This window comes from Canis lupus, chromosome 38 (assembly GCF_048164855.1).
Source record: "Canis lupus baileyi chromosome 38, mCanLup2.hap1, whole genome shotgun sequence".
NCBI classification, from domain to species: Eukaryota; Metazoa; Chordata; class Mammalia; order Carnivora; family Canidae; genus Canis; species Canis lupus.
In genome coordinates this window covers 3,847,020-3,871,479 of record NC_132875.1, presented here as the reverse complement: position 1 = coordinate 3,871,479, position 24,460 = coordinate 3,847,020, and the positions used below count along the sequence as shown (strand labels likewise).

The window sequence follows — 24,460 nt, the reverse complement described above, 5'->3', positions numbered from 1 at the left end:
CTGGCTCAGTGGATGGGTCACCATTGATCAAGTTTGGGAAGGAAGGAGCAAAGAGTTTGGGGGATAAGTCAATTCGGTCTGGGACACGGCAAGCTTAAAATATCTATGAGTCATCCAAGAGGAAATATCAAGAGTTCTGATTGTTATCTGCATCTGGAGCTCAGGGGAGAGGAGGGGTTGGAGGCAGAAAGTTGAGAGACAGAAGCATACAGACAGCACGGTAAAGTCTGAGACTAACATAATCACACGGTGTATTTGAGAAATGGAGAAGAGGGAGGGGTCAGAACCTGGAGAGGCCCTTTCTACTCTACCACACTGACTCTTTTTGTTCAGATTTATCAATGGGGGTAAAATAGGTAAATACGTAGAATATAGAGGATAAAATGGGTATAGCAGAGTCCACTGGTTAAAACCCTAGAGTCTGTCTTTTTCTCTTAAAGTAGAGTGCTATAGGTGGAGGAAAAAATGAAGAGAGATCTGAATTATTGAGGATACCCATAAAATGAATTCTAGTTTAATTAAGGCTTGTGGGGTTTTTTCAAGTAAAGCAAGCCCCCTCTCTTCCTCCTCTCTCTGATAATGATAGATAGGTGATTGATATAGATAAGCTGCTGCCCATAAATAAAAATGCAAACTCCATGAATCTAAAATGCCTCCTATTTTCATCTTTAACAAGTCACAAGAGAAAGAAGAGGCCAGAGTGGCCCTAACATTAGCTCTTTCCTCTCCCAAGATTCACTAAGCATTGGTGTCACCTTCAAATTTTCCAGTGAAGAGAAATTGTATCATGGGGGGAGGGGGTAGCTGGGTGACGGGCATGGAGGAGGGCACATGATGTCGTGAGCCCTGGGTGTCATACAAGACTGATGATGTATCACTGACCTCTACCTCTGAACCAAATAATACATTATATGTTAATTAGCTGAATTTAAATTTTTAAAAGAGAGAGAGAAATCATTTCTTTATGAGTCAAAGGAGTTCTTCACTGCTCTGGACCTGACACTGTCTCTCTGACATGAAGCCGTATGGTCTACGGGGGAATAGAAGCAGAGTAAGGCTCCCATATCCTTCCTGAACCAGAGAATACTGGCTCCCAACAGGTGCCCTCTGAGAGGCTCCTTCCATGTACAAACTTTTAAATGATGTATTAATTTTCTTTAAAAGGGAGGGTAGGGGAAAGAATCTGGAAGTATATTTGAGTTGATTATAATATCTACAAAATCAACATCTTTATATCTAATTACAGAACTAAAATGGACAATTAGAGCCCATAATTAAAGGATGCATATAACAATGAAATTACAGTGTGCAATGAGTCGGGAGAAATCCTAATTATACTCTGGGAACCTGAAATCCCTGGCACTGCCTCACATTGCTATTCTCATCGCCGAAACCATCTATGTGAGCTCATCTCAGAGGTTTTCTGTGTCTCTGAGCGGATTTGTTTCATAGGGACAGAGGGCCCCTGAGAAGATACGCCTGGGCCCCTTTCTCTGAGACCAACCGGCTCAGTCCGCCCTTATCAGAAAGACCGGTACACTGGGAAACATATCTCTGTCATGATTAGGGTGATGGAAAACGGTTCTCTGGACGGTTTGGAAAAATAACTCTTTCACCGTCATATAGTGGGTAGGGATTTGCCCAAGTCTTTATGATTTGGAAGCATCATCAGAACATTGAGTCAATTAAACAAGAAACAAAGAAGAGAGTATTTGTGAATCTATATGTACATCTGTGTGTGTATATATATATAGTTTAGTGTATATACTAGTATACACTAGTATTTACTAGTATAGTGCACCTGTGCACATCTCTATGCAGATCTAGTTTAGTAAATATACATGTAAAATATATATATATACTTAATAAATAAAAATAATAAGTAATAATAAATAAAATATATATTTTTAGGGGGATGTGAAGAAAGATAAATACATATTTCATGTAGGTCCAGCCAATAGTGAGTGGGCTACTTTGCAAAGAACAATTCAGGAATATAACAGGCGACAAACCAGAAAAGCCAAAGTCAAGGTATAAGAGAGAAAACGTGGAGAAACAAGAAGCCTGGGGGTCTACCTGGATGGAACGCTGATATAGTGGCAGGGACCTTTACAAGCACTTGCACGTATGTTGGCTCACTGACGCCTGGTCACAACCGTACGAGGTGGGCACAACTCTTGAGGACGACCTAGCTGATGGCAAGGAGTGGGGAATCCCTGGCCCAAGTGCAGCAGGCGGGGTTAGAACCCAGCACCGATCCGCTGAAGGCTTCTGACACCAACACAGTGACACCATGAGGCCTATCAGGGACCCAGGCTCCAGTAGTTCTGGAAAGGATGGACTAACACAGGGGGAAGGTGCAGTACTGAGGTTGTGGGGGAAAGCTGGGCACTGGGGGCGGCCCTGGGGGGCAGATCAACAAAGGGAAGAGATAGAAGGGCGCCCGGAGGACGGGACTAAGGGGCCAGCAGGTCTGATGGGGACAGTACATCAAAGATGACTATGTTTTTGAATGGAAATGAAAAAAAGAAAAGAATTATTGTCAGTAATAGGAGACAGGATCAGGGAAGGAAGAATAGAAGGGAAACGTGAGGCTCTTGCACAGATGCTGTGCCCATGAGAGGCCTGGGGGGCTCCCTGGGGAGGCGTCCTTCAGGCAGCTACAGCTTGGACTAGAGGTCGGGCTGGCCAGGCTCCCCAGCAGGCGGTCTCCGAGGAGGGGAGACCCAGGCCAGGGGGCACCTGAGACCCAAAAGAGGGGACCATGGGAGGGGAAAAGAGGCCCAAGGGGAAGGGTGTGACCCCAAGCAGGAAAGGTGTGAATAATCAACCATCGGCCACCAGAAGCTCCCAGCCCTAACCCACACTAGCCCCCCACTTCCGCAATCACAACCCACACCCCTGGGAAACAGTGCCCTTCAGGAAGTCGTAAGGTCATGACCACCCCGCAGCGGGGAGGAGAGGCACAGCCCCCAGAATGTCGTGGCTGCGACAGCGCTGTACCGGACACATGCGGCTGCCTTCACGCCGAGCACAACAGAACCATCGAGAACTGTCGAACCTCTACATTGTAAACCTGAAACTTGTAACATGGAGGGCCGGTTCTTCTTGGGTTGAAAGAACAAAGACAGTCACGATAGTCGTTGCTCATTGCAACTGCTCCCTGGTAAGCTCTGCAAGGCCCGGGAGGGCATCCGACAGGTGCACTGCTCAATCCTTGGGCCTCCTGCTTAGCCTGGCGCTGGCCAGAGTACATCCTGAGTATCGAGGGAATGGACGGGGCACTGGAGGGGCTTCACTGGTGAGAGGTTAGGAGGAGGCACTCATGGAGTCCTGTTCCTACGACGCCCCCTGCGTCCCTGTCCCCTCAGACCCAGGCTGCAGACGAGACGCATTCACATGTTACAGGGCACGTGCATGCCCGACGGCGAGCAGAGGCCAAGCCACACCCCTCGTCTACTGTGAACCTCCTGGGCCACAAGGAGAAGATCCCATCCACCCCTTGAACCACCGCAACGAGCACAGAATGTTTACCAGGCCAAGGGGGAAAAGCATCAGCCCGGGCCCCGAGGTCGCCTACACCGAGTCCTTGCAGTGACCCTCACGACGTGTATCTCCTGGTGGCTCTGCGTCTCCGGCTGGATTCTGAGCGATACACTCCAGGACAGCCTCCGAAAAGATGCACCCCGTCAGTACAGATCTGAGTGTCTGCTGGGGGCCGTCCCTGTTCTAGACGGCGGAGATGGAAGGGACTGGAACAAAGACAGGCAGGGGGCGGCTGCCCTGTGACGTGAGTGCCAGACCGCCGGCTCCGACTGGGGCTCCTCTGACGGCATCTGAAGCCTTGTTTTCAGGGACACAGAGACACCCGCAGAGAAGAAGGCTCCCTGACGACAGAGGCAGGGTCCGAGTGGCCACGGGAGCCCCCCAGAAGTAGAAGAGACAGGGAAGGATGCTTCCCCGGAGCCTTCCCGGGGGCCCTGATCCTGCTGACACTGTGACTCGGGCCTTCTAGTCTCCAGAACTGGGAGGCAATGGGTGGCCCTTGGCTGGAGCCGCCCCGTTTGTGGGCACCTGTGAAGGCAGCCCTAGGAAAGTAATCAAAAAAAAGTCAAATTCCTTCATTCTTTTTCTTCAGAAGTATCTGTCCCATAAATCACAGACTAAGTAGGGTCCGATGTGTCCAGTCTCACATCCTCATGCTAGACCTGACCCGGGTTTTTGCAGGTCAGGGAATTGGTGCTCACTTGTGGCTCTACGTTCGCTTTCAGTGGCTTCCCAGAAAAACTGGGTTTTACAAACGGGCCCCCTGCTTGTGGGGTATAGTTTGCCAAACTGAATGTTTTAATATAGTCTATGAGAGCTTTATTCATCTTGGGCATGGGGTGCTTTGGTGCCCCCCCCCTTTACAGTTTCTACTGGAGGCGGGTGCCTCCCGGCCTCAGCCCAGGCCTGGCCCTGTTCCGCTCAGACTTTTCATGTTCTTTTCACTAGTTGGCGTTTTTCCAGGTTGAATTGTTCTCCTCCAATGACCAATAATTCTTGGTCTCCAGTGACTCTGCCAGTTGATTCATCTGTTTTTAGGCATTTTTAAAAAATATTTTACTGAACACTGATATTTCCTGCAGATAATTGAGGAAGATGCCAATTAAGGCCAATCCTAACCAGATGCCTCTAGGGCCTTTTTAGATGCTGCCCTGTGAAGGGGTGGGGGTGGGGCCGGGGGGCCAGGGTCCTTGTTGGGACTGTTGGGGTGTCCCATGTAATTCTCCTGCCACATTTATGCCACCCGAGCCAGCCTCCACACTGGGATGCCGTCTTGAGAACGCTCCAGAAGGGGGGGTATCTGGATGAAAACAACTCACCCGGTGTCGGCCCCTCGCTGGCCACTAGCGCATCTCTTCTGAACAACTGCCTCCAAGTGTGTTAGGCCGTGAGTTTTTTGTAAATTGTTTCTGTATTCTTCTGGGGTTCTAAGTACAATTTCAATGTAACTCCCTGCTCATGATCCACTCTTCACCTAGTGGTTTGTTTTATTTTTTATTTTTTTGTTTGTTTTTTTTTCTTTGTGTGTGTGTGTGTGTGTGTGTGTTTTATTTATTTTTTGTGTTTTATTTTTTAAAAGATTTATTTATTTATTTATTTATTTATTTATTTATTTATTTGAGAGATAGAGCACGCGCGCACAAGGAGGGGGGCAGAGGCAGAGGGAGAGAGAATTTCAAGCAGACTCCACGCTGAGCACAGAGCTCATTGTGGGGCTTGATGGGAGCTCAATCCCATGACCCCAAGATCAAGACCTGAGCCGGAACCAAGAGTCAGACGCTTCATCGACTGAGCCCCCCCAGGCGCCCCACCCCAGGCCCTGCCTAGTGTTTTATTCAAGGGCTATATCGCACGTGGCTGCTCTAATAAGAGGGCCTGACTCCATCGGCATCCAGGGTTTCCAGAAAGGTGCTTGCTCCCTTCCATCCTCCGTCTCTTCATCTATAAAATGGACGAACAATATCTATCCTTCCTTCTCATGGTGGTTATGAGCCAAGAGAATGGTAGATGCTGAGGTGCCTTGCTGCTAAATTAAGTGCTGTGTGAGAGCTTACGAATGCATCTGTATAAGGAAGTATGGTTTGGGGCAGCCCCAGCAGTTTAACGCTGCCTTGGGCCCAGGGCCTGATCCTGGGGACTCGGGATCAAGTCCCGCGTCAGGCTCCCTGCATGGAGCCTGCTTCTGCCTGTGCTTGTGTCTCTGCCTGTCTCTCTCTCTCTCTCTCTCTCTCTCCCTCTCTCTCTTTCTGTGTCTGTCATGAATAAATAAATAAAGTCTTAAAAAAAAAAAGGAAATATGGTTTGTAATCACAGAACATGGGAATCGCGGGACTGAGGGTAAATTACGGCATATGCAGACGATGAATAATCCTGTAATCATTCAGAAAATAATCGAATTAGAGATGATAGATGATAGGCAGGTGGGTAGACAGACAACTGATAGACAAACAGATGAAAACAGTTCCATTTGGAAAATGTGCGGGGCGGGGGGGGGGTGTATATAGGTCGGCCTGCGCAACTTCAGAGGCAGAAAGAATCAGCATCAAGCCTTAAATGTCAAGGAAAGCACTTGTCTCTGGGGAGTCCAAAGAGATGGCTGGGAAGGGAGATTTTACTTCTCATTTCATATCCTTCTTATATGCTGGGATTATGGATTATCGGTGATTTTCAGGTTTTTTAATTTTACAAATATTTAAAGAAACACAGTGTTGCATAAATGCCTGCAGCCGATGCTGGATGATTTTATATACACTCCCCGGAAAGCAGACATTTTCCATCACTAGCTGCTTCACGCAGACTTTTTCAACAGCTGGGGGGACTAATCCCACAGTGATGAAGAGGCGTGCCCAGGGTCACACAACCAGGAAGTCAGGGTCAAGGCAAGGACCCACGGTCCACTCTGCCTCTAGCCCTGTGCTCTCGCCACCGTTCCCACTGGCCCTGCTGCCGTCACAGTACATCTGTCCTTCGTGTGCTCATTCGTTCAGTCCACTAACGCCGAGGCCTGCCGTGGGCTTGGCACCATACTTGGTTCCAGAAAGAGCTGCAAAGATGGACAAGGCAAGATTTCTGCCCTTAAGCAGCTCACAGTCTCTTGTGCTGTTAATAGGAAACAGGAGGAAGCAGAAGGCTCCCTGGGCAGACAGAGCCAACAGCTGGGACAGCCCAGCCGCCCTGGTTACGCTCATGAGGTTGAGTCAGAAGATGACTCTGATGCCCCTTCTTCTTGAGGGGCCTTTGTGCTGGAACGTGCCAAAGATGCCCTCAACGTCTGGGTACATCTCTGTTTGCTCAACCAACCTCTTGGTTTGGTCCAACATGGACATATACGGGGAGTGGAGAGAAAGGAGGGGAGCCAGGTATTGGTGGAAATCTGGAGGGAGAGAAGGGCTCTGGCCAGGGTAGGAGCCACACGTGGACTGGACGTCAAGCCGGTGGCTGGCAGGAGGGGAAGCTGTGAGGTTCACATTTACATGCTGGCCAAAAAAGAAGAAAAATTCCTCTGACTCACGATGAACACAGACTTGCCGTGGGCCACCGTGAGATTTTTCTTAGGATTTAGGGGGATACTGTAAATGGTCTACGTGCTCCTCTCCCCTGAAATATGTGGGGATCACAGGCTGGGGTCTGTCTGGACCAGCAACAAAGGATTTAGAGAAGTGTGCACCTTCCTCTCAAAAGTTTCCTTAATTTGGTTTTTCTCACGTGGAGCTGAATTTTTACTCAAACGGGAGTATCTATTGTACCCTGGGCAGGAGCCCTGGGTCTGGCAAGGGGCAGTACGTACGGGTGGCCAAAGGACGGGCAACGAGTTCATTGTCCATTGGAAGCCCTTAGGGACAGCTCATGAGGAAAAGGAACAGGAGCTGGGAAGTGCACAACTTGACAGCTGGGGAGGACGGGAGGGCCACTTCAGGCGACAGTTCCAATGCGGTCAGGGGATGGATGAATAAGCACACCTAGGACACGGAAGGAACCCGGCTCCCCCCGGCTTTGACACTGCAAGGAAGCTTGGCAACCGGCTATCACCTCCCGCACATGACCGGTTTGCCACTGTGCTGTCCCCAGAACAAGTAGAGGCGCAGACACGGGAAGCTACGGGGACACGTGCAAGAAATAGCAAGTCTGACGGGGATCTGATTTTAGGAGAAAAAAAAAAAAAGCACGTAGGGAACAGATGGGAAGTGAAGCTGGAGGGATGGGTTGGGAGGTGCTTCCAAAAGGCGTCAAACAGGAGACCAAGGGGATGCGATCTTGGGTCTTTTACTGTGTAGAAGTCGGACAACCACTATGTGCATCGGAGCAGAGCTCAGGTGGCACCCTTGCTTTTTTTTTTTTTTTTTTTTTTGTCTCCACGAATGTGGGAGGACTTCTGACTGGAAGAGAGGAAAACCCTTCAGAGTTCCAGGGAAGGAGAGAGCTCACTGAGATTTCTCGTATTTTCTCTCTGAAAACATCAAATACTCCTTTATAACAACATTCCGTTTAAAAAAAAAATTACATTACTTCTTTTATTTCTTTTCTGATATAACAAAAGCCACACATGCTCATTGATGAACATCCAATTTGATGAAGAATCAAAATGACTCCTCCGGTCTCTTCATCTAAAACCAAAGCCAGTTAATATTGTGACGCAATTTCATCGGAGTTTTCTTTTGTGGATTGTACATCATTACTGAATACCATATTTATATGACTTTATAACTTCTAATTCACTTAATATAAAACCATAAATACCATCTTATGTTATTTAAAATTCTCAGAGGCATCATTTTAAAGGCTTGTGATCTGTATGCGTAACCACACTCTCAAGTTTGGCCATTCGCGTCCTTTCTCTTGCCTCCTTCATGCTACACATTGTTGTGAGCAGCTTTTGTTCCCTTCCGAATATTTCCTTAGAACAGACTCATGAGAGCAAAATTCCCACGTCAATAGTATGGACTGTTTTTTTTTTTATTTTTTTTAAGATTTTTTTATTTATGATAGACAGAGAGAGAGAGAGAGGCAGAGACACAGGAGGAGGGAGAAACAGGCTCCATGCTGGGAGCCCGATGCGGAACTCGATCCCAGGACTCCAGGATCGCGCCCTGGGCCAAAGGCAGGTGCTAAACCGCTGAGCCACCCAGGGATCCCCAGTATGGACTGTTTTTAAGGTCATTGGCGCACCTCGTCGAATTGATTTACAACTCGGGGTGGGGGCGGTTCTTATGCATCTGACAACACATAACTCTTAAAACTAGAGTTTTTATTGAATGAAAGTAGTTTCTCCGCTTTGATGCCTTTCCTTTAATGACAAAGAAATATTTCGTATTTGAAGGAGAGAAAATTCTCCATAAAATTAGACTGCTGGGCGGTGAGAAAACACAGCGCCCAGGAAACCTAGTGCGCCCTCACCCTGGACCACCTTTGCTTCCTTTCCCCGTCTCCTGATCAGTGCTCCGGCCCTCCCTTCCCTGACTCCCCACCCCGCCCCGTCTTCTCTTGGCCTCTCAGATCCCGGGACAACGTGTGTCTGTGGTTATCCAGGGGGATCCCATCTTGTGTTTCCTAGTAAAGGACGCAAGTCCACACACAGAGGCTTCTGCACCCTTGCCCAGGGCTCTGGAAAGTACGGTTTGCAACGAGATGAGCGGTGCTTTCCAGATCCTCACGGCCTGTGTGTTTCTCATCATCCCCCCCCCGCCCCCCCCCCCCCCCCCCGGGAGGTAGTAGCTGGCTTTTGTTCCAAAGCCACCCGAGGCTGGTCCTTCTCCTCCCAGGACAAGGCGACTTCTCTAGAGCTAGTGCTGGGGAGACCACCAGTCCCTCGCACAGTCAAAACCCCCTGCTCCCTTTCCCTTCGGGCACAGCTCTGCTCCCAGACTCCTTCACCGCCCCCCTGCTGGCCTCCTCCCGAGCCTCCGAGCCTCCGCCTCTACCCCCTTCCCCTTACAATCTTCCTTGTTGGCTGCAGCAAAAGCAGGCCTTTCTGGAGCAAGATTCCTATCACCTTGCAGCTCTGTCCAAGCATCTCCGTTACTTACATGGGAAGTCGGTATCCGGGAGTGGGTCGATAAAGATGTACCATGGGCTTTTTAACGGGCACTGGTGAAGCGCCGTAGGGGCTGGGCCATGAGCTCTGCGTCTGGAGAGGGGAGCTGACCCAGACGTGGGAAGGGTCACGAGGCTCCAGCCCTCGCCTCCCTCCGGTTCTCCAGGCCTGCACGCTCCACAGGCAGAGCTCGCACTTGACGTGTTTCAAACTGAATTTACTCTCTTCTCCCCAAATCCAAGCTCTTTGTATAATGGTTCCACTATCCAGGTTCTCAAGACAGATAGATACATGTCAGGAATATGGGGAGATCTGAGGGCAGGGGATTTTTGACTTGTAAGTGTCCATCTCACTTACTCACTTCTTTAGTTGTGTTTAAAGGCATAAAGGGGTGGCTCAGCCGTTGAGCAGCTGCCTTTGGCCCAGGTTGTGATCCCGGGGTCCTGGGATCAAGTTCCGCATCAGGCTCCCTGCAGGGAGCCTGCTTCTCCCTCTGCCTGTGTCTCTCCCTCTCTCTGTGTCTCTCATGAATAAATAAATGAAATCTTTTCTTTAAAAAAAAGAGCATAAAGGGGTACAGAAGCAAATAAGACACACACCCCCGCCCCCCGTTGTAAGCATGTAATAGTAGGGGAGACGCAGAGCTTCCTGGCCATTGCCACCTTGTCCACCCAAACTGTGCCTCCCAAGCCCGGGGCTCTCCAGACCCACCGCCTAGCTCAACCATTCACTTCGGGAGAAGCGGACTAGGACATCTCCACGCATTTTCATGAGTCTCCTCTACTTGTCTTCTACCAAAACCCAACCGATCCAGATTATTTTATTTATTTTTATTTATTTTTTAATTTATTCATGATAGTCACACAGAGAGAGAGAGAGAGGCAGAGACACAGGCAGAGGGAGAAGCAGGCTCCATGCACCGGGAGCCCGATGTGGGATTCGATCCCGGGTCTCCAGGATCGCACCCTGGGCCAAAGGCAGGTGCCAAACCGCTGCGCCACCCAGGGATCCCCCGATCCAGATTATTAGAAAGACAATATCTGTGTGTATCAAGAACTAAGGGTAAAAAACATTAACAAAAATCCCTGCCATCCGTGACTTTATAATCTGGGCCGAGAGAAACTGTCGTCTGACCAGATAATTTCCATATAATACGGTACGTGGCCAGACCTTGCGGGAGTTGCAGCCAACGCCAAGAGAAGGGGTCATCCAGGCCAACCACAGACTCAGGGAGACGCAGGGAAAGTGGGGTGAGGGGCGAGGAAACCTGCCAACTGGAACTTGAGTGAGGAGCAGTTAGTTCATAGCGGGGAAACCAGAATTTGAACCCAGGTCTGCCTGACTCCCCAGTTCATGTTTTTCCCACCATCCTGTTTCATGGTGGGCTCTCCAGGGATAGTCACTGAACCCAAGAAGAAACGAATGAATCAATGACTACATTATACTTCTTCCAGGGGAGAGAACTGCCGAAATGTCAGCCCAGATAGTAGCTTTGGCTGTAAGACCCCCACGTTCTTGGGGCACCTGGGTGGCTCGGTGGTTGAGTGTCTGCCTTCGGCTCAGGGCGTGATCCTGGGGTCCTAGGATCGAGTCCAACATCGGGTTCCCTGCATGGAGCCTGCTTCTCCCTCTGCCTCTGTCTCTGCCTCTCTCTCTCCGTGTCTCTCATGAATAAATAAATAAAAATCTTAAAAAAAAAAGGACCCCCACGTTCTGATCAGCTTAGGGACTTTCTGCAACAAAGCAGGGGGTTCTCAACATAGGAGGCGCTAATTCACTCCTACAACCTCTCAGAACTGGCTGGAGGTAAGATAGTCTGGAATTGAGGAGGGGACCCCCTGCTTTCGTCCACTCCAGCTCCTCAGGTCTGGTGTCCCGGGCTATGCAGACGATGGGAGAAGAAGCTAAGTAAGCCTTAGGCTCCTAGAGCTACAGCAAAGATTCCCATAGAATCCCACACTAAACCACGCTGGCCCCGGACACTCTGGATAAGAAAAGGGATCCTAATCCTACACCACCTCCTCTGAAACTCGGTTCTGGAAGGAAGACGGCCAGGATTTCCAAGGCGTAAAGATCAGAGCAGGGCGCCCACATCCTCAAGCAGCTACACGGGCTGCGCTCCCCGCCCCGAACCCCTGCTCCGCTGGGTTTGCAGAGCAGATGCCTGGTGCCAGCCGCCCCCCTTCTGCGCTTCCTGCCCCCCAGCCCAAGCCTCTGCCTTCTGTTTCTGTGTGCTTGGCGCACACACGCAGCAAGCCTGGAGCTGGAGTGTGCCATCATTTCACAATTCAAAAACCCCAAATAAGAGACAGGTGGTGGGATTCTCCGAGGGAATGAAGAGAAGGCCTCCCAGCCCACGCCGTCTGAGTCTGGCTGCCCAGTGAAGAGCCCAGAGGTGGGCTGGGCTGAGGCTACTGTTCCAGGACGTTCTATCCAACCCCTTCCAGGCTGTTTGGTTCTTTGGTCCCAAACATTTCCACTCCTGTTTCCTTTGGCTCCTCCCCATTCTTGAGGAAAAGCCAAACTTACTTTGTACAATTAATGGAATCAATTTGTGGAGGAAGGAGTCAGCTCAATAAAATTACAATCATTTCTTTAGGAGGTTGTTATGAAAGAGGCCTTGGAAAGTCACAGACTCCTTGGTACCATTAGGATCGATCTGTGGCTCGAGACGCTTCATTGCCCACCTGGGAGTTACGTTTTATGACTCAGCTTCTCTGTGATGGATTAAGACGGGCTTGCAAATTTTGCCGCTGGGGCAAAGGATTATAGCTATTTCCTTTACTTCAAGGAAATATTTTAGGTTCATCGCATAAGCCAGCACCGGCAAACTTTTTTTTTTCCTTTTTTTCTGCAAGGTCCCAGATAGTAAATATTTTAGGCTTTGTGGGCCAAAAGGTCCCTGGCATAACTATGCAGCTTGGCCTAGGTAGCACAAAAGAAGCCATAGGCAATATGTAAATGAATGAGCAGAGCTGTGTGCTAATAAAACTTTATTTACAACACCAAGCAGCTGGATTTGGACCACCAATCCCTGATATAAACCATCTGTTCTGTGCAGGAGTCAGTTGGAGGAGGGAGGGAAGCTCACTGCCACCCTTAGAAAGGGAGTTGCTGCTTTGGTACGAGAAAAGTCTGAGGCCTCCGTCTTCTACCGTTATCTAAGTAACCTCAAAGGACACCAGAAACGGCACTTCTAACACGATCCCCAGGGGGTTTGTACGCGTTACATCTGGAGACCACTGCACCTCAAACACCAGGCAAATTACGGACTCTGAGGTCTGAGGCCTGAGGCCTGAGACCCACAAGCTCCTGAGTGACACTGATGCTGTCAGTGGATGATGCTTTCATTAGCAAAGATCTCTTTTGGAGCATCCTCTACAAAACTCAGACCTGGGATGACCACAAGAGCTGGGGGGGGTTCCAGCAGCCCCCCACCAGCTACCCAGTTTCTTTACCCCAAAACAGATGACGCATGTGTAATACTGTGCTAGATGGAACACAAAAGCAAAAATACCTGACCGAGGCTCAGACCTTGGCTAAGAGGTTCTCACAATCTTTTTTTTTTGGGGGGGGGGGGTACAAGAGGGGAGCTCACACACCTAAAAAATATTACTGAATACAAGAGTTCACATGGATGTCTAAGACAATGAGACATCAGTGAGGAAACCCTGGCGAATGCTATGGGTGTCTAGAAGGGATGCCCCCCCCAACCCCATCCATCACAAAAGGAAGAACCAGGGGCTCCACATCCCGGGAAGCAGGAGCTTTGAGTCGGTTCAAGCGCAGAAAAAAATCCGGTGAATGTTGCCAGGCAGGAGCACCGAACCTGCCTCCTGGGGCCACGAGCTCAGGCCAGAGTGACTAATATAACGTGAGAAATTCTAAGGAAGTGAACATTGCAAGCGTGGAAGTGAGATCCTTGCTCTCGCAGCCGGGGGTGTGCGGCACACATGCGGATCTCTGGGCTCCCGAACCGTTCCCCCTTAAACCTGGCTGGGACCTGCACTCACGCTCCGCTGGGCAGGGGCATGGGAAGCCGGCGTCCCCCACAGCCGAGGCATCACCCCCAGGGCACAGAACCCCTGGGATGGCACCCAGATGGCCACCCAGCCAGCAGGCTACGCTCTCCCCAGTCCGGCAGCCACCTTCCTTTCCAGATCTCTCTTCCAGAACGCCTCAGCCGGATTGCCATTTGCTCCCTCCCTTCGACCCCACGTCCAGGGGGGTCTTGTTCACTGGTCACTCGGTGTCCCTGGTGCTGAGGTCGGCTCCACCGAGAATGCCCAGTGGTGACCCACCTGTACCCCCACCCTCACCGCAGTCGAGGACCACCCAGACACAGGGCCGGGCCTTCCATCAGCACCCACCACCCTCCGGGCACCTCCGGGCACCTCCTTCCCCCCACCCCGAGCTCGGTTCTCCTTTCTGTTCCTTCCTGTTCCTGCCTCCTGCCTGCCACGAGCACTTGGGCTGGGATCATCTCGTACTTGCTCGCTTTCAGGTCCCCTGCGCAGCCCCCCACCCATCACAGGTGCCCAATAACCAGTTACCGCGGGGGCCTGGGGCCCTCGGCTCAGGGCGTGACCCCGGGGTCCCGGGATCGAGTCCCCCGTCCGGCTCCCCGCAGGGAGCCCGCTTCTCCCTCTGCCTGGGTCTCTGCCTCTCTCCGTGTGTGTCTTTCAGGAACAAATAAATAAAACCTTAAAACACAAAAACCAGCTCCTGCTTTTGTTAGTAGAGCTGCCTCACCCCCCCCCCCCCCCGGCCCTGGAGCCCCCGCTGCTCTCTGGCCCCGGCCCCGGCGCAGCATCCCCGCAGCCAAGGCCGCCCGGTCCTGCGGGCAGACCCCTCGCGGCCGGAGGCTCGTTCAGGGCGGCGCGGCCCGGGTGCGTCTGTCCGGGTCCCAGCCCCAGATGCCCCGACGGACACCGCACGTCCCCCAGGACACGCCGAGGCAGCGCCGCGCACCGGACACGCGGCAGACGGGCGGGGGTGGGGGGGCGGCTTCTAACGCACGAAGGGAAATCACGTTCCAGTTGGAAATACAAACTTTTCCTTTAAAGGAGAAGCTAACGCTGGCAGCGATGCTCCGCTGAGCGACCCGGGAGAGCCGTCCTGGGGGAGAGGGGAGGGAAGACCGCGTGAGTGACAAGTGGACGGGAGACAGACGGAGGAACAGGGAGCAGGGGGCCAGAGGGGGGAGCGGGAGGGGGAGGGGGAGGAGGAGGGAGGAGCGGAAGGAGGAGCGGGAGGGAGGAGCGGGAGGGAGGAGCAGAAGGAGGAGCGGGAGGGAGGAGCGGAAGGAGGAGCAGAAGGAGGAGTGGGAGGGAGGAGCGGAAGGAGGAGCGGAAGGAGGAGCAGAAGGAGGAGTGGGAGGGAGGAGCGGAAGGAGGAGTGGGAGGGAGGAGCGGAAGGAGGAGTGGGAGGGAGGAGCGGGAGGGAGGAGCGGAAGGAGGAGCAGAAGGAGGAGTGGGAGGGAGGAGCGGAAGGAGGAGCGGGAGGGAGGAGCGGAAGGAGGAGTGGGAGGGAGGAGCGGGAGGGAGGAGCGGAAGGAGGAGCAGAAGGAGGAGTGGGAGGGAGGAGCGGAAGGAGGAGCGGGAGGGAGGAGCGAGAGGGAGGAGCGGAAGGAGGAGCGGGAGGGAGGAGCGGGAGGGAGGAGCGGAAGGAGGAGCGGGAGGGAGGAGCGAGAGGGGGGAGCGGGAGGGAGGAGCAGAAGGAGGAGTGGGAGGGAGGAGCGAGAGGGGGAGCGGGCGGGAGGAGCGGGAGGGAGGGAGGGAGGAGCGGAAGGAGGAGCGGGAGGAAGGAGCGGGAGGGAGGAGCGGGTGGGAGGGAGGGAGGAGCGAGAGGGGGGAGCGGGAAGGAGGAGCAGGAGGGAGGAGCGGGAGGGAGGGAGGGAGGAGCGGAAGGAGGAGCGGGAGGGAGGAGCGGGAGGAAGGAGCGGGTGGGAGGGAGGGAGGAGCGAGAGGGGGGAGCGGGAAGGAGGAGCAGGAGGGAGGAGCGGGAGGGAGGGAGGGAGGAGCGGAAGGAGGAGCGGGAGGGAGGAGCGGGAGGAAGGAGCGGGTGGGAGGGAGGGAGGAGCGAGAGGGGGGAGCGGGAAGGAGGAGCAGGAGGGAGGAGCGGGAGGGAGGGAGGGAGGAGCGGAAGGAGGAGTGGGAGGGAGGAGTGGGAGGGAGGAGCGGAAGGAGGAGCGGGAGGGGGGAGCGGGAAGGAGGAGCAGGAGGGAGGAGCGGGAGGGAGGGAGGGAGGAGCGGAAGGAGGAGTGGGAGGGAGGAGTGGGAGGGAGGAGCGGAAGGAGGAGCGGGAGGGAGGAGCGGGTAGGAGGGAGGGAGGAGCGAGAGGGAGGAGCGGGAGGGGGGAGCGGGAGGGGGAAGCGGGCGGAGGAGCCGGAAGGAGTAGCCGGAGGGAGGAGCGGGGAGGGGAAGAGGGAGGAGCGGGAGGAGCGGGCGGGAGGCCCACAGGAGCGGGGGCGGAGAGGAGAGGAGGGCGAGGGAGGAAAGGGAAGGCGCGGGTTAGCCCGGGTCCGGAGCACCCCTTAATGGCAGTAATGAGCCCCCCAAGTGTTCCCGCTTCGAAGCTGGGCTACTGGGTCCTCCTGGTAGGAGCCGCGGCGGCCCCGGCCAGAAGGGAACACGTGGTGGCGACCTTCTCCAGCACAGGAGGAAGCCTGGCCTGGCCGCCAGAAGAGGCCAGAGGGGCTGGGGGGGGGGGGGGGGGGGCTGAGGTCGGCGTCGGCGTCGGTGCAGGTGGGGAGAGGCGGCCAGACGGGGCGCCACAGCCGAGGCCGCGGGGCTGAAATATTCATTCCCGAAACCGTCCCTGGGGCCTGGGTGTCTGGGGAAGAAAAGTCCGCAGGGAGGGTCTCTGGAAAGCAGAGCGGTGCGAGCCACAGACCAATCACGTCTGAGGAACCTCGTGTAACAGAGAAACCCCCAGTAACTCCGGGTTGGGGTTAAGGGCAGCCCCGAGCTGTTCACTGGGGTCGGCGCACGGCGGAGGCCCGAGGCCCGCGAGGACCCCGAGGACCCGCATCAGGAGCCTGGGGGGGGGGGCTGTGCTGGAAGCAGGGGCGGGGAACAAATTAGTTTCAAGGCAATCTGTGGGAAGAAGGGGACCCCGCACGTTTACCGCCCCAAGGAAGTGCCGGAGAAATGGGGAGGAGGCTCCCCCTGGATAATAAGGGGAAGGAAGGAGGGTCTAATCCACGGAGCACCTGACAGTGCAAAGAAATCGCCTCCTAGAGGAGGTGAGGAAACACTGCCCCCCTTCACCCCCGCGACTCCCGGGTCCACATCATTCATTCAGCAGGTTCTACAGACGCCGTGAGGGGGGGTAAGTCAAGTCAGGGGGTCCCCCTGGGCATGTGGTGGGTGCCAGGCCCCGGCCCGATGCTGGAGATGCGGGCGGGAAGGAGACACGGTTTCTGCCTGGAGGGAGCTCCGGGCTGAAAAGTCTCAGGCCTGTGCAGTGACTACAGTTCGAGGCTCATTAGTGGGATCCATTATGGGATCTGTTAGTGGGATCCGTTATGGGATCCATTAGTGGGATCCGTTAGGGGGATCTGTTAGGGGGATCCGTTAGTGGGATCCAAGTCTGCTAAGGGATGAACTGAGAGGTTCCCCTCGAGCCCAGATCCAGCCATGTGTGAGCCTGTCCCACCTTCCCCGCAGAAGCTCCAGGTGGCCACGCACCAGGGCCCGGGGCTAAGGGGGCATTTCTGTGCAGTAAGTACCCCGGGCTCGGTCCTCCCGCACGTGTAACTCCTCCAAGCCTCATGAGGACCCTGGTTTTAGTAGTTCTCCCAATTATTGTTGCTCTCTAAGCCACCCCAAAGTATTGCTGGAAGGAGGCAACTCATAAAAAAAATAAATGGATGAATGACATAGGAGAGATCCAGACGGATGTGGGAACCCCGAGATTCCAGGGGGCTCTGCAGGGACAGGGAAGGCGGGGTACCCGGGCGGCTCAGAGCCAGGGGACACCCCGGAGCGGCCCCTAACCTGGGCTAGCCACATCCGGGGCAGCAAGTGCCCGGAGCCCACTGACGCTGCCCATCGGCCCTCCCGGCCCGTCAGACACATGTTCACCGGCGACATCAGCTCTCAGCACAGAACCCGTGGACTCGACGTGCCTTGGGACACCGGCCAGGTGGGCGAGGGGCTCTAGGGCGGCCAGACTGGCAGGGGGCGGTGACCCCTCCTGCCACCACCCCCCACCCGGCTCAGGGGGTGACAGCTTCAGCGCTGGCCCGACTTACAGCCATAGGTGCAGAACATTCTCCGAGGAACAGGATCCTCGACGACAGCTGCCTCCTGTGTCTCCTCAACTGGCACAGCCTCTGCTTTAAGCCACAAGCCGTGGAACTTTCTAGAGCACGGAACTCCAGCCACTTGTAGATATCCCTTCATGGAGGAGGAAACAAAGGAAAGCAATGCCAGGTGACAAGCTTCGTGAAAATGGGCTCCATGCACAGTTTTCTTCCCTACCTGACGACTGTCAAACAGAAACGTCCCAGGTGTCCCAGGCGCCAAGGAGATCTCAAAGACATTTTGTTTCCGAGGGTTAGTTGTTACACCCACTGATGTTCATCGATTTAGAAATTAAAACGGAATTTTCGATGTATTATGTATTTGAAATGATAGTGTTTAGATTTTATCATTCATTTTAATGTCTTAAACATTGTTTTTATTTAATTATGATGATTATGTGTCCACATTAAGTCATGATTTTTTTTAAATAAAAATACCTATTTTTTAGAGAATAATAAGAGTGGAGTGAATTGTACAATTTAAAGAATCTCTTTGGTATCTGGCTCAATCAAACACAGATTCTCCTACCTGCTTCTGAATTAAATTTGTTGCAATATCACATATCACTTAACTTCTTGAAAACTCCACCATATAATCGTGGGAGAAAATGAGAGCGGGGGAAAAAAAAGCAAAGCATTTTAGGATTATCGTGAAAATAGTCTTATTCTTGTAGATCCCCTGAGAGGGTCTCCTGAGCTCCCCGGGCGCCCAGGCGGCCCTGGACCCACCGTTCTGTGCAATCAAAGTAGGTCCCGCTTCTCCCTCAGACTGTCATCACCTTTCGTCGATGCCACCAGTGATCAGTGACCTGAGCGGTCTTCTAGAAGTATCTACACATACATGTAAATATAGGGATGTAGAGGTTTTTTAAATTAATCTTCAACAGTCAAGTATGAGCACACTCTATATTTCACCTAGTTTTCCATTACGCGTGTTGGGGGGCGTTGCGTTTTAGTGTTTGTCACTATGTCATCTCTGCAGGCCTCTTGTACTCCACTAAATGGATCTAACAACACGTAGCTTGGTACCGCGCCACGGTACGCAGGCGGGTTGCTGGACAGCCACGGTGACTTGCCACTTTCTTCAGTGAAGGACACAGGACTTAATGGGAATGAAGTGGCCACATGGAGCAAAAACCAGGTGTCACACGTATTAGCACAGCTTTCTTGCAGCTTCTAGTTTCCTAAGAAGCCATGCAGCTGAAGTCTTCAAAATTTGAGAAAATATCCCATTTTTTTGCCATATTACTGGGGTCACCCAGTATTATACTTGGGGCTTACCTCACTGTGCCAGAAAGACTCGTGTTGACAATCCCTGTGCCTATTTTTACAGGAATGTTTACAAACATCAACCTGTCTGGAAACACACCTGCTACCATCAGTGTCACATAAGTGTGAGGCAAGAAGGCCGGATCGTAGTCCAAGTGTCCCCGGACAGTATTTCTGAAAACTATTTCCCTGTGGTGCTAAGTTAACGGAGATTAACCCTGTTAGGTCACAACTTCCCTGACACAGAAACACAACACCCCTCACCCGCAGGAAACCCGCCCCTCACGGGGATACTTTGGTCCAGTTACGTCGCACGCTCCAAATGCTAGAACTGATGCAGACCATGAGGGTTCACTTCCTCTCTCTGAGATTTACCAGCCATACAATCGTAGCTCCCACTCACTTGTAAAATGGAAGCAATGACACCTATCTCGTGAAGTTATTAAGAGCACTTCTAATTATCCAGGGGGGCCCGGGGGGCTCGGTTAAGCATCCGACACTTGATTTTGGCTCAGGTCATGATGTCAGTGTCATGACGTCGAGTCATGTCCCCCCCACCGCCCCCACATCGGCTCCTTGCTTAGGGTCTAGTCTGCTTGAGATTCTCTCTCCCTCTTCCCCTCTCCCTGCTCACTCATATGCTCTTTCTCTCTCTTTCAAAGAAATTAAATCTTTTCTAAAAAAAAAAAAGTTATTTTAATTATCTATAGAGTGTGCCTACCACATAGTAGGTAGGTGTTCAATGCTTGACCATTGGTAACCTCCTTCTATTTCTATGAACAGAAATAAGACAGGAGACTGATCCTAGGTCCTGGACTGGGCTGGCTCTTCACTGAAAACCCAGGGGTGCAGCCTTTTAGGAAGCCTGGAGATCTAAGAGACTGGGGCAAGACAGGATGGTAGAGATTTTTTTTCAAACAAAAAGGATTTCATGAGATGTTTGTCTTTGTCTGATTCAAAATGAGAGACGCGGGTCTGCTTTCCTCCTCCCTGGCAAGGAAAACGGGCACCAACACTCCCTGCCATCCTGTCTCGACTGTCCCGTCTGCCTCTGAAATCACCTGGGACAGTGTGGTTGGCACTTTTAGATCCACAGAACCTAGAGGAAATCCACCAGGTTTGGAGGAGCCCCTCAGGTGAGGATGAGAAATGAGGGACTTACTCCTGAACAATTCTCGGGAGTAGAACCAGCGTCTGCAATAATTACAGGACGGATGTGTTACGACCTCGATTTACAGATGAGGAAACTAAGGTTCCTGTGGCGAAGGGGCAAGGCCAGCGGCTTCACAGGGATGGTCTCGCAAGACAGACAAGTCCTCGTTAACTGTAATTTAATGATCGTCTGAACCCAATACTGTAACCAAAATCAAAATCAAGATTCTTCAGAAAATCATCCCCGCACTAGACACAGAAGTTAAGAGTGGCGGGACACCAAAGCCAAGATTTAATTAGTTTGGGAATTACAAATTTTATTGTCTTATTTAATTAGTATTTGATTATATCAGTTATTGAGATGAATAGGTTGTTTCAATTTATAGATGATTATTTTGAATAATGAGTAAATAATGTCATGGTAATTTATCCAATGACATTTCTAGCTCCCAGGGGGTGTCAGGTGCTACATGTGAAGGAAACTTGTCCCTTGGCCTCAAAGAAGGTATAAGGCCTATCACATGATATAAGCTATAACCATATACGTATTTGGGTTAGTGGGGAAATAAGATAGACAAGAATAAGGTGCTAAAAGAAGGAGACATGCAGCCAGTGGTGTGTTCAGGGAAGGCCTGAAGGAGTGAGGCACCATTTAGCTCCCTCTTGAAATATAAATAGGATTTTGCCAGCCTCGGAAGAGAAAGATGGCAGGTTCAGGAGGCTACAGGCTTAATCTGGCATGAGGGATGCTCTAGAGGGGAGACAAGGGGCAGAGAGACCGACCAGATCCTGGCCTAGAATCATGGCCTCAGGAAGGAAGAGAAAGAGATAATAATGTGGAGAGAATTGAGGGTTGGCCAGTGGCTGGCTACAGCAGGGAAGAAGGGAGGGATCAGAGAAGCCTGAGTTTCCAACCTGCACGTGACCAGCAGCATGTCACTATTCATAAAACCGGGGCAAACCGGAAGAGGAACTGGTATGTAAGGGGAGATGGTGCGTTTGGTTTTGAACATAAAGAATTGGTTGCCTGAAGGGGGGTGGTTCAGTCAGTTAAGCATCAACCCCTGATTTTGCCTCAGGTCATAATCTCAAGATTGTGAGATCGAGCCCCACATTGGGCTCTGCGCTGCGCACGGGGTCTACTTGGGATTCTCTCCCTCCCTCCCTCCACTCGTCCCTGCCCTAAAGAAAAAGAACTGGCTTCCTTAAGATGGAAACAGATAAACACACCAGGCAGAGAGGCAGAAATTTGGGTCTGGCGTTCCAGAGAATTGGGTGTTAGAGATAAATGTTTGACCATCAAATGAATGAAGGAGTAAATGAGGGCTGAGGCAGACGAAATGATGTGGGAATAAGGAAGAGAAGAACAAGGAAGACAACCCGTGGGGCCCATCTGCCTTGAGTGGGGGCAGAAGACCAACCTCCCCAGGTGAGACCCAGAACAACTCAAAAATAGTTCCCCCTCCCAGAACATCAGGAGCCCCCGATCTCCCCCAAATCCCTTATTTCACAGATGAAGAAAACTCAGGCCCAGGCGGCTGATGTATCTGAGGCCTCACAGCTGCCAAGCCGTAACTAGATGGTTACGTGACCCCTGGGAATTAGCACTGCCTTGGCGACGTAGCCTTGCACGTGCACCACAGGACACGGCCGGACTCAGAGAAGCCTGAGAACCAACTGGAAACTTGTTTTATCTCCGCTACGTGAGTCCAGCACTGTCACTGTGCCCCACCACATAGTCAGCTCAGGGTTCAAACTGCATCTTACTCATCTTGCCACGGACCCTCTGCACCGACTTTTCCCCAGCACCGTCTCTGCCACCAGTATCATTACAGGGTAGAAAAATCAGCGACAATGTTCTTCTGAACGTGCACGTGACCGTAGGCCTCTAGAGCTGAAGGAGCTTGGCAGTTTGTCTCACATTAGTGCAGCCTCCATGGAAACAGACCCCGGGAGGTTCGGTGACCAGAGGAGCTGTTGGTAGTAGAGCCCAGACCAAGATTCCAGTCTCCCGTTTCTTTCCATTTCACTACCAACCTTTAATGCAAGAGACTTCTTAACGATTTATGTATTTATTTGAGGGAGAGAGAGAATGCGAGTGGTGGGGAGGGCAGCGGGAGAGAGAGACTCTGAGGCCGACTCCCTGCTGACCGCAGAGCCCGATCCCAGGGCCTTGAGATCATGGCCTGAGCCGAAGTCAAGAGTCCGATGCTTAACCATCTGAGCCACGCAGGCGCCCTGCCAGAGACTTATTCCCAAGACAAACTCTTTAGTCTCTAATTTTTCCAAATGTATGCAATGAAGCCCTCTCCTCTAAAGATACTTCTTTAAAAAGGAACTCCATGGTCCAAAAAATTTGTGGAGGGGCACTTGGGTGGCTAAGTGGTTGAGCGTCTGCCTTCGGCTCAGGGCATGATCCTGGCGTCCTGGGATCGAGTCCTACATTGGGTTCCCCAGAGGGAGCCTGCTTCTCCCTCTGCCTCTCTCTGTGTGTCTCTCACGAATAAATATGTAAGATCTTTAAAAAAAAATAAGAATGCTTTTAAAAAGAAAAAGGTTTGTGGAGTGCTATAAGCTACCCCTCTCTTGGACGGCCAAGATGCTTATTACCATATTAAAAGATCTTGGCAAGTCCTACAGGAAAGAAACCTGGGTCATTCTCTAAGAATATTTCCCCAACTTATTTGACCGCAGAACTCTGGCCCTTGCCCTGCCCCTGCTGTTATCTATTTAAAAACCCACAGGTTTCCAAGGATTGTACTTTGGGAGACACCATCCCTGTCTAATTAGCAAGAGTTCTCTGGTAGGTCCCAAGCATAAGTGTCAAGAAGCCTGGGAACCAGGCGGGGAAGCGACAGGAGGCAGAGAAGGATGGAGGAACGACAAACAGTCCTAGTGTCTTCTGAGCCATCCGCTGTGCCCACAGCAAAGGGTGAAACATCTACTTGAGAAATTCTGACTTGGGGTCCTGGTCAGAAGCATCAGACACTGGTCTCCAACGAAGAGCTCTTATGGGGAAATGGTGCTCACCCCACCCATCACCAGCATGCAGGCTTCACTGGGCTTCCGCACCGTTACCAGCAATGAGCTCTCCTTGTGTCCTTTCCAGTTCCTTCCACAGCCACTCGGGCTTTTTTCCTCGCTCACTCTGCCACCGTGGTCCAAAGCCAACCACATCTGGATGATTGAGAGCAGCCTTCTAATGGGTCTTCTGACTCAACCCCTTCTCCCCAGCCGTGTACCTTACAGGCTACAGTCACATTAATCTTAAAACAACACATGATCTGCTCCAAGACAAAAAGGAATGTTCCAAACCCCACAACACCCAAAGCTCCCCTTCATGTATGAAAACACGCCTGTGCAATGCTGTTTCTCCATGCTCCCCGGTGCACATTTCTACCCCTGCAGGCGCCCGGCCCCTCTGCTAGCTGAACCAGCCGGCCACAAGCACTGTGGCTGCCAAGGCGCCACGCCTCCTGCCCTCTGCTTCCTGCCTGTCCGATTCAATCCAGTCTCGTGCCACTTTGGGCTCCAGGGCCCTGCTGTACCAGCGCCTCCGTGGGCTCTTGTGCTTCCAGACACTGAGCACCCAGCCCCGCACACACTCGCATGGCTTCAGTGTTTCCTGAGTTTTCTGATGGGTATTAGACTCAGGAAGAAAAAAAAGATCAGGCCTTAATACATTCAAGGCACTTAGTAAGCATTCAAAAACACTCTTGCTGAATAAAGGAATTAATCCACGCTGACCTCAGAACTACAAGTTAAGCAGAAAACGTCACGTCTATAAAACACTGGGGGAAACTAACCCTTTCCTGGGCCTCAAGGCATTAAAATGTTTCTAGCTCAGTTGATCTTGAGCTTCCTCTTTTATTAAAAGGAAGACAGATTCAATCCCATCCTGAAGGACCCAGTGAGTTTTTGTTCTTTTTCTGGAAGACAGAGCTGTGCTTTCCACCACCTTCTCACAGGGGAGAGTCTAGCTTGACCATATCCCGTGATATTTAAACAGGAGCTCCACATTTTCCAAAGGTCTGGCCAAAAGAGTGTTCTTCTCAAGAAGAACATTCTCTATTGAAAATTGTTTCTTCATTCATTCCCTGATTTATTCAACAAACACTTGGCGAGCAAGGCCTTGGGATGCAGAGGTGGTTAAG

General features: G+C 52.0%; 1 protein-coding gene across 4 annotated transcripts in view; it reads right to left on the bottom strand.

Annotated features, from left to right (window-relative positions):
• DDR2 (discoidin domain receptor tyrosine kinase 2) overlaps positions 1-24,460 on the bottom strand; it is a 150,008-nt gene that overhangs the window by 109,475 nt on the left and 16,073 nt on the right. For 2 of the 4 annotated variants that reach the window (XM_072814723.1, XM_072814722.1), the window contains exon 2: positions 17,835-17,979. The exons of the other annotated variants lie outside the window; for them this stretch is intronic. In XM_072814723.1, the coding sequence (XP_072670824.1) occupies positions 17,835-17,840 (6 nt within the window). In that variant the 5' untranslated portion in view covers positions 17,841-17,979. The remainder of the gene's footprint in view (positions 1-17,834; positions 17,980-24,460) is intronic. 4 annotated transcript variants of the gene reach the window in all.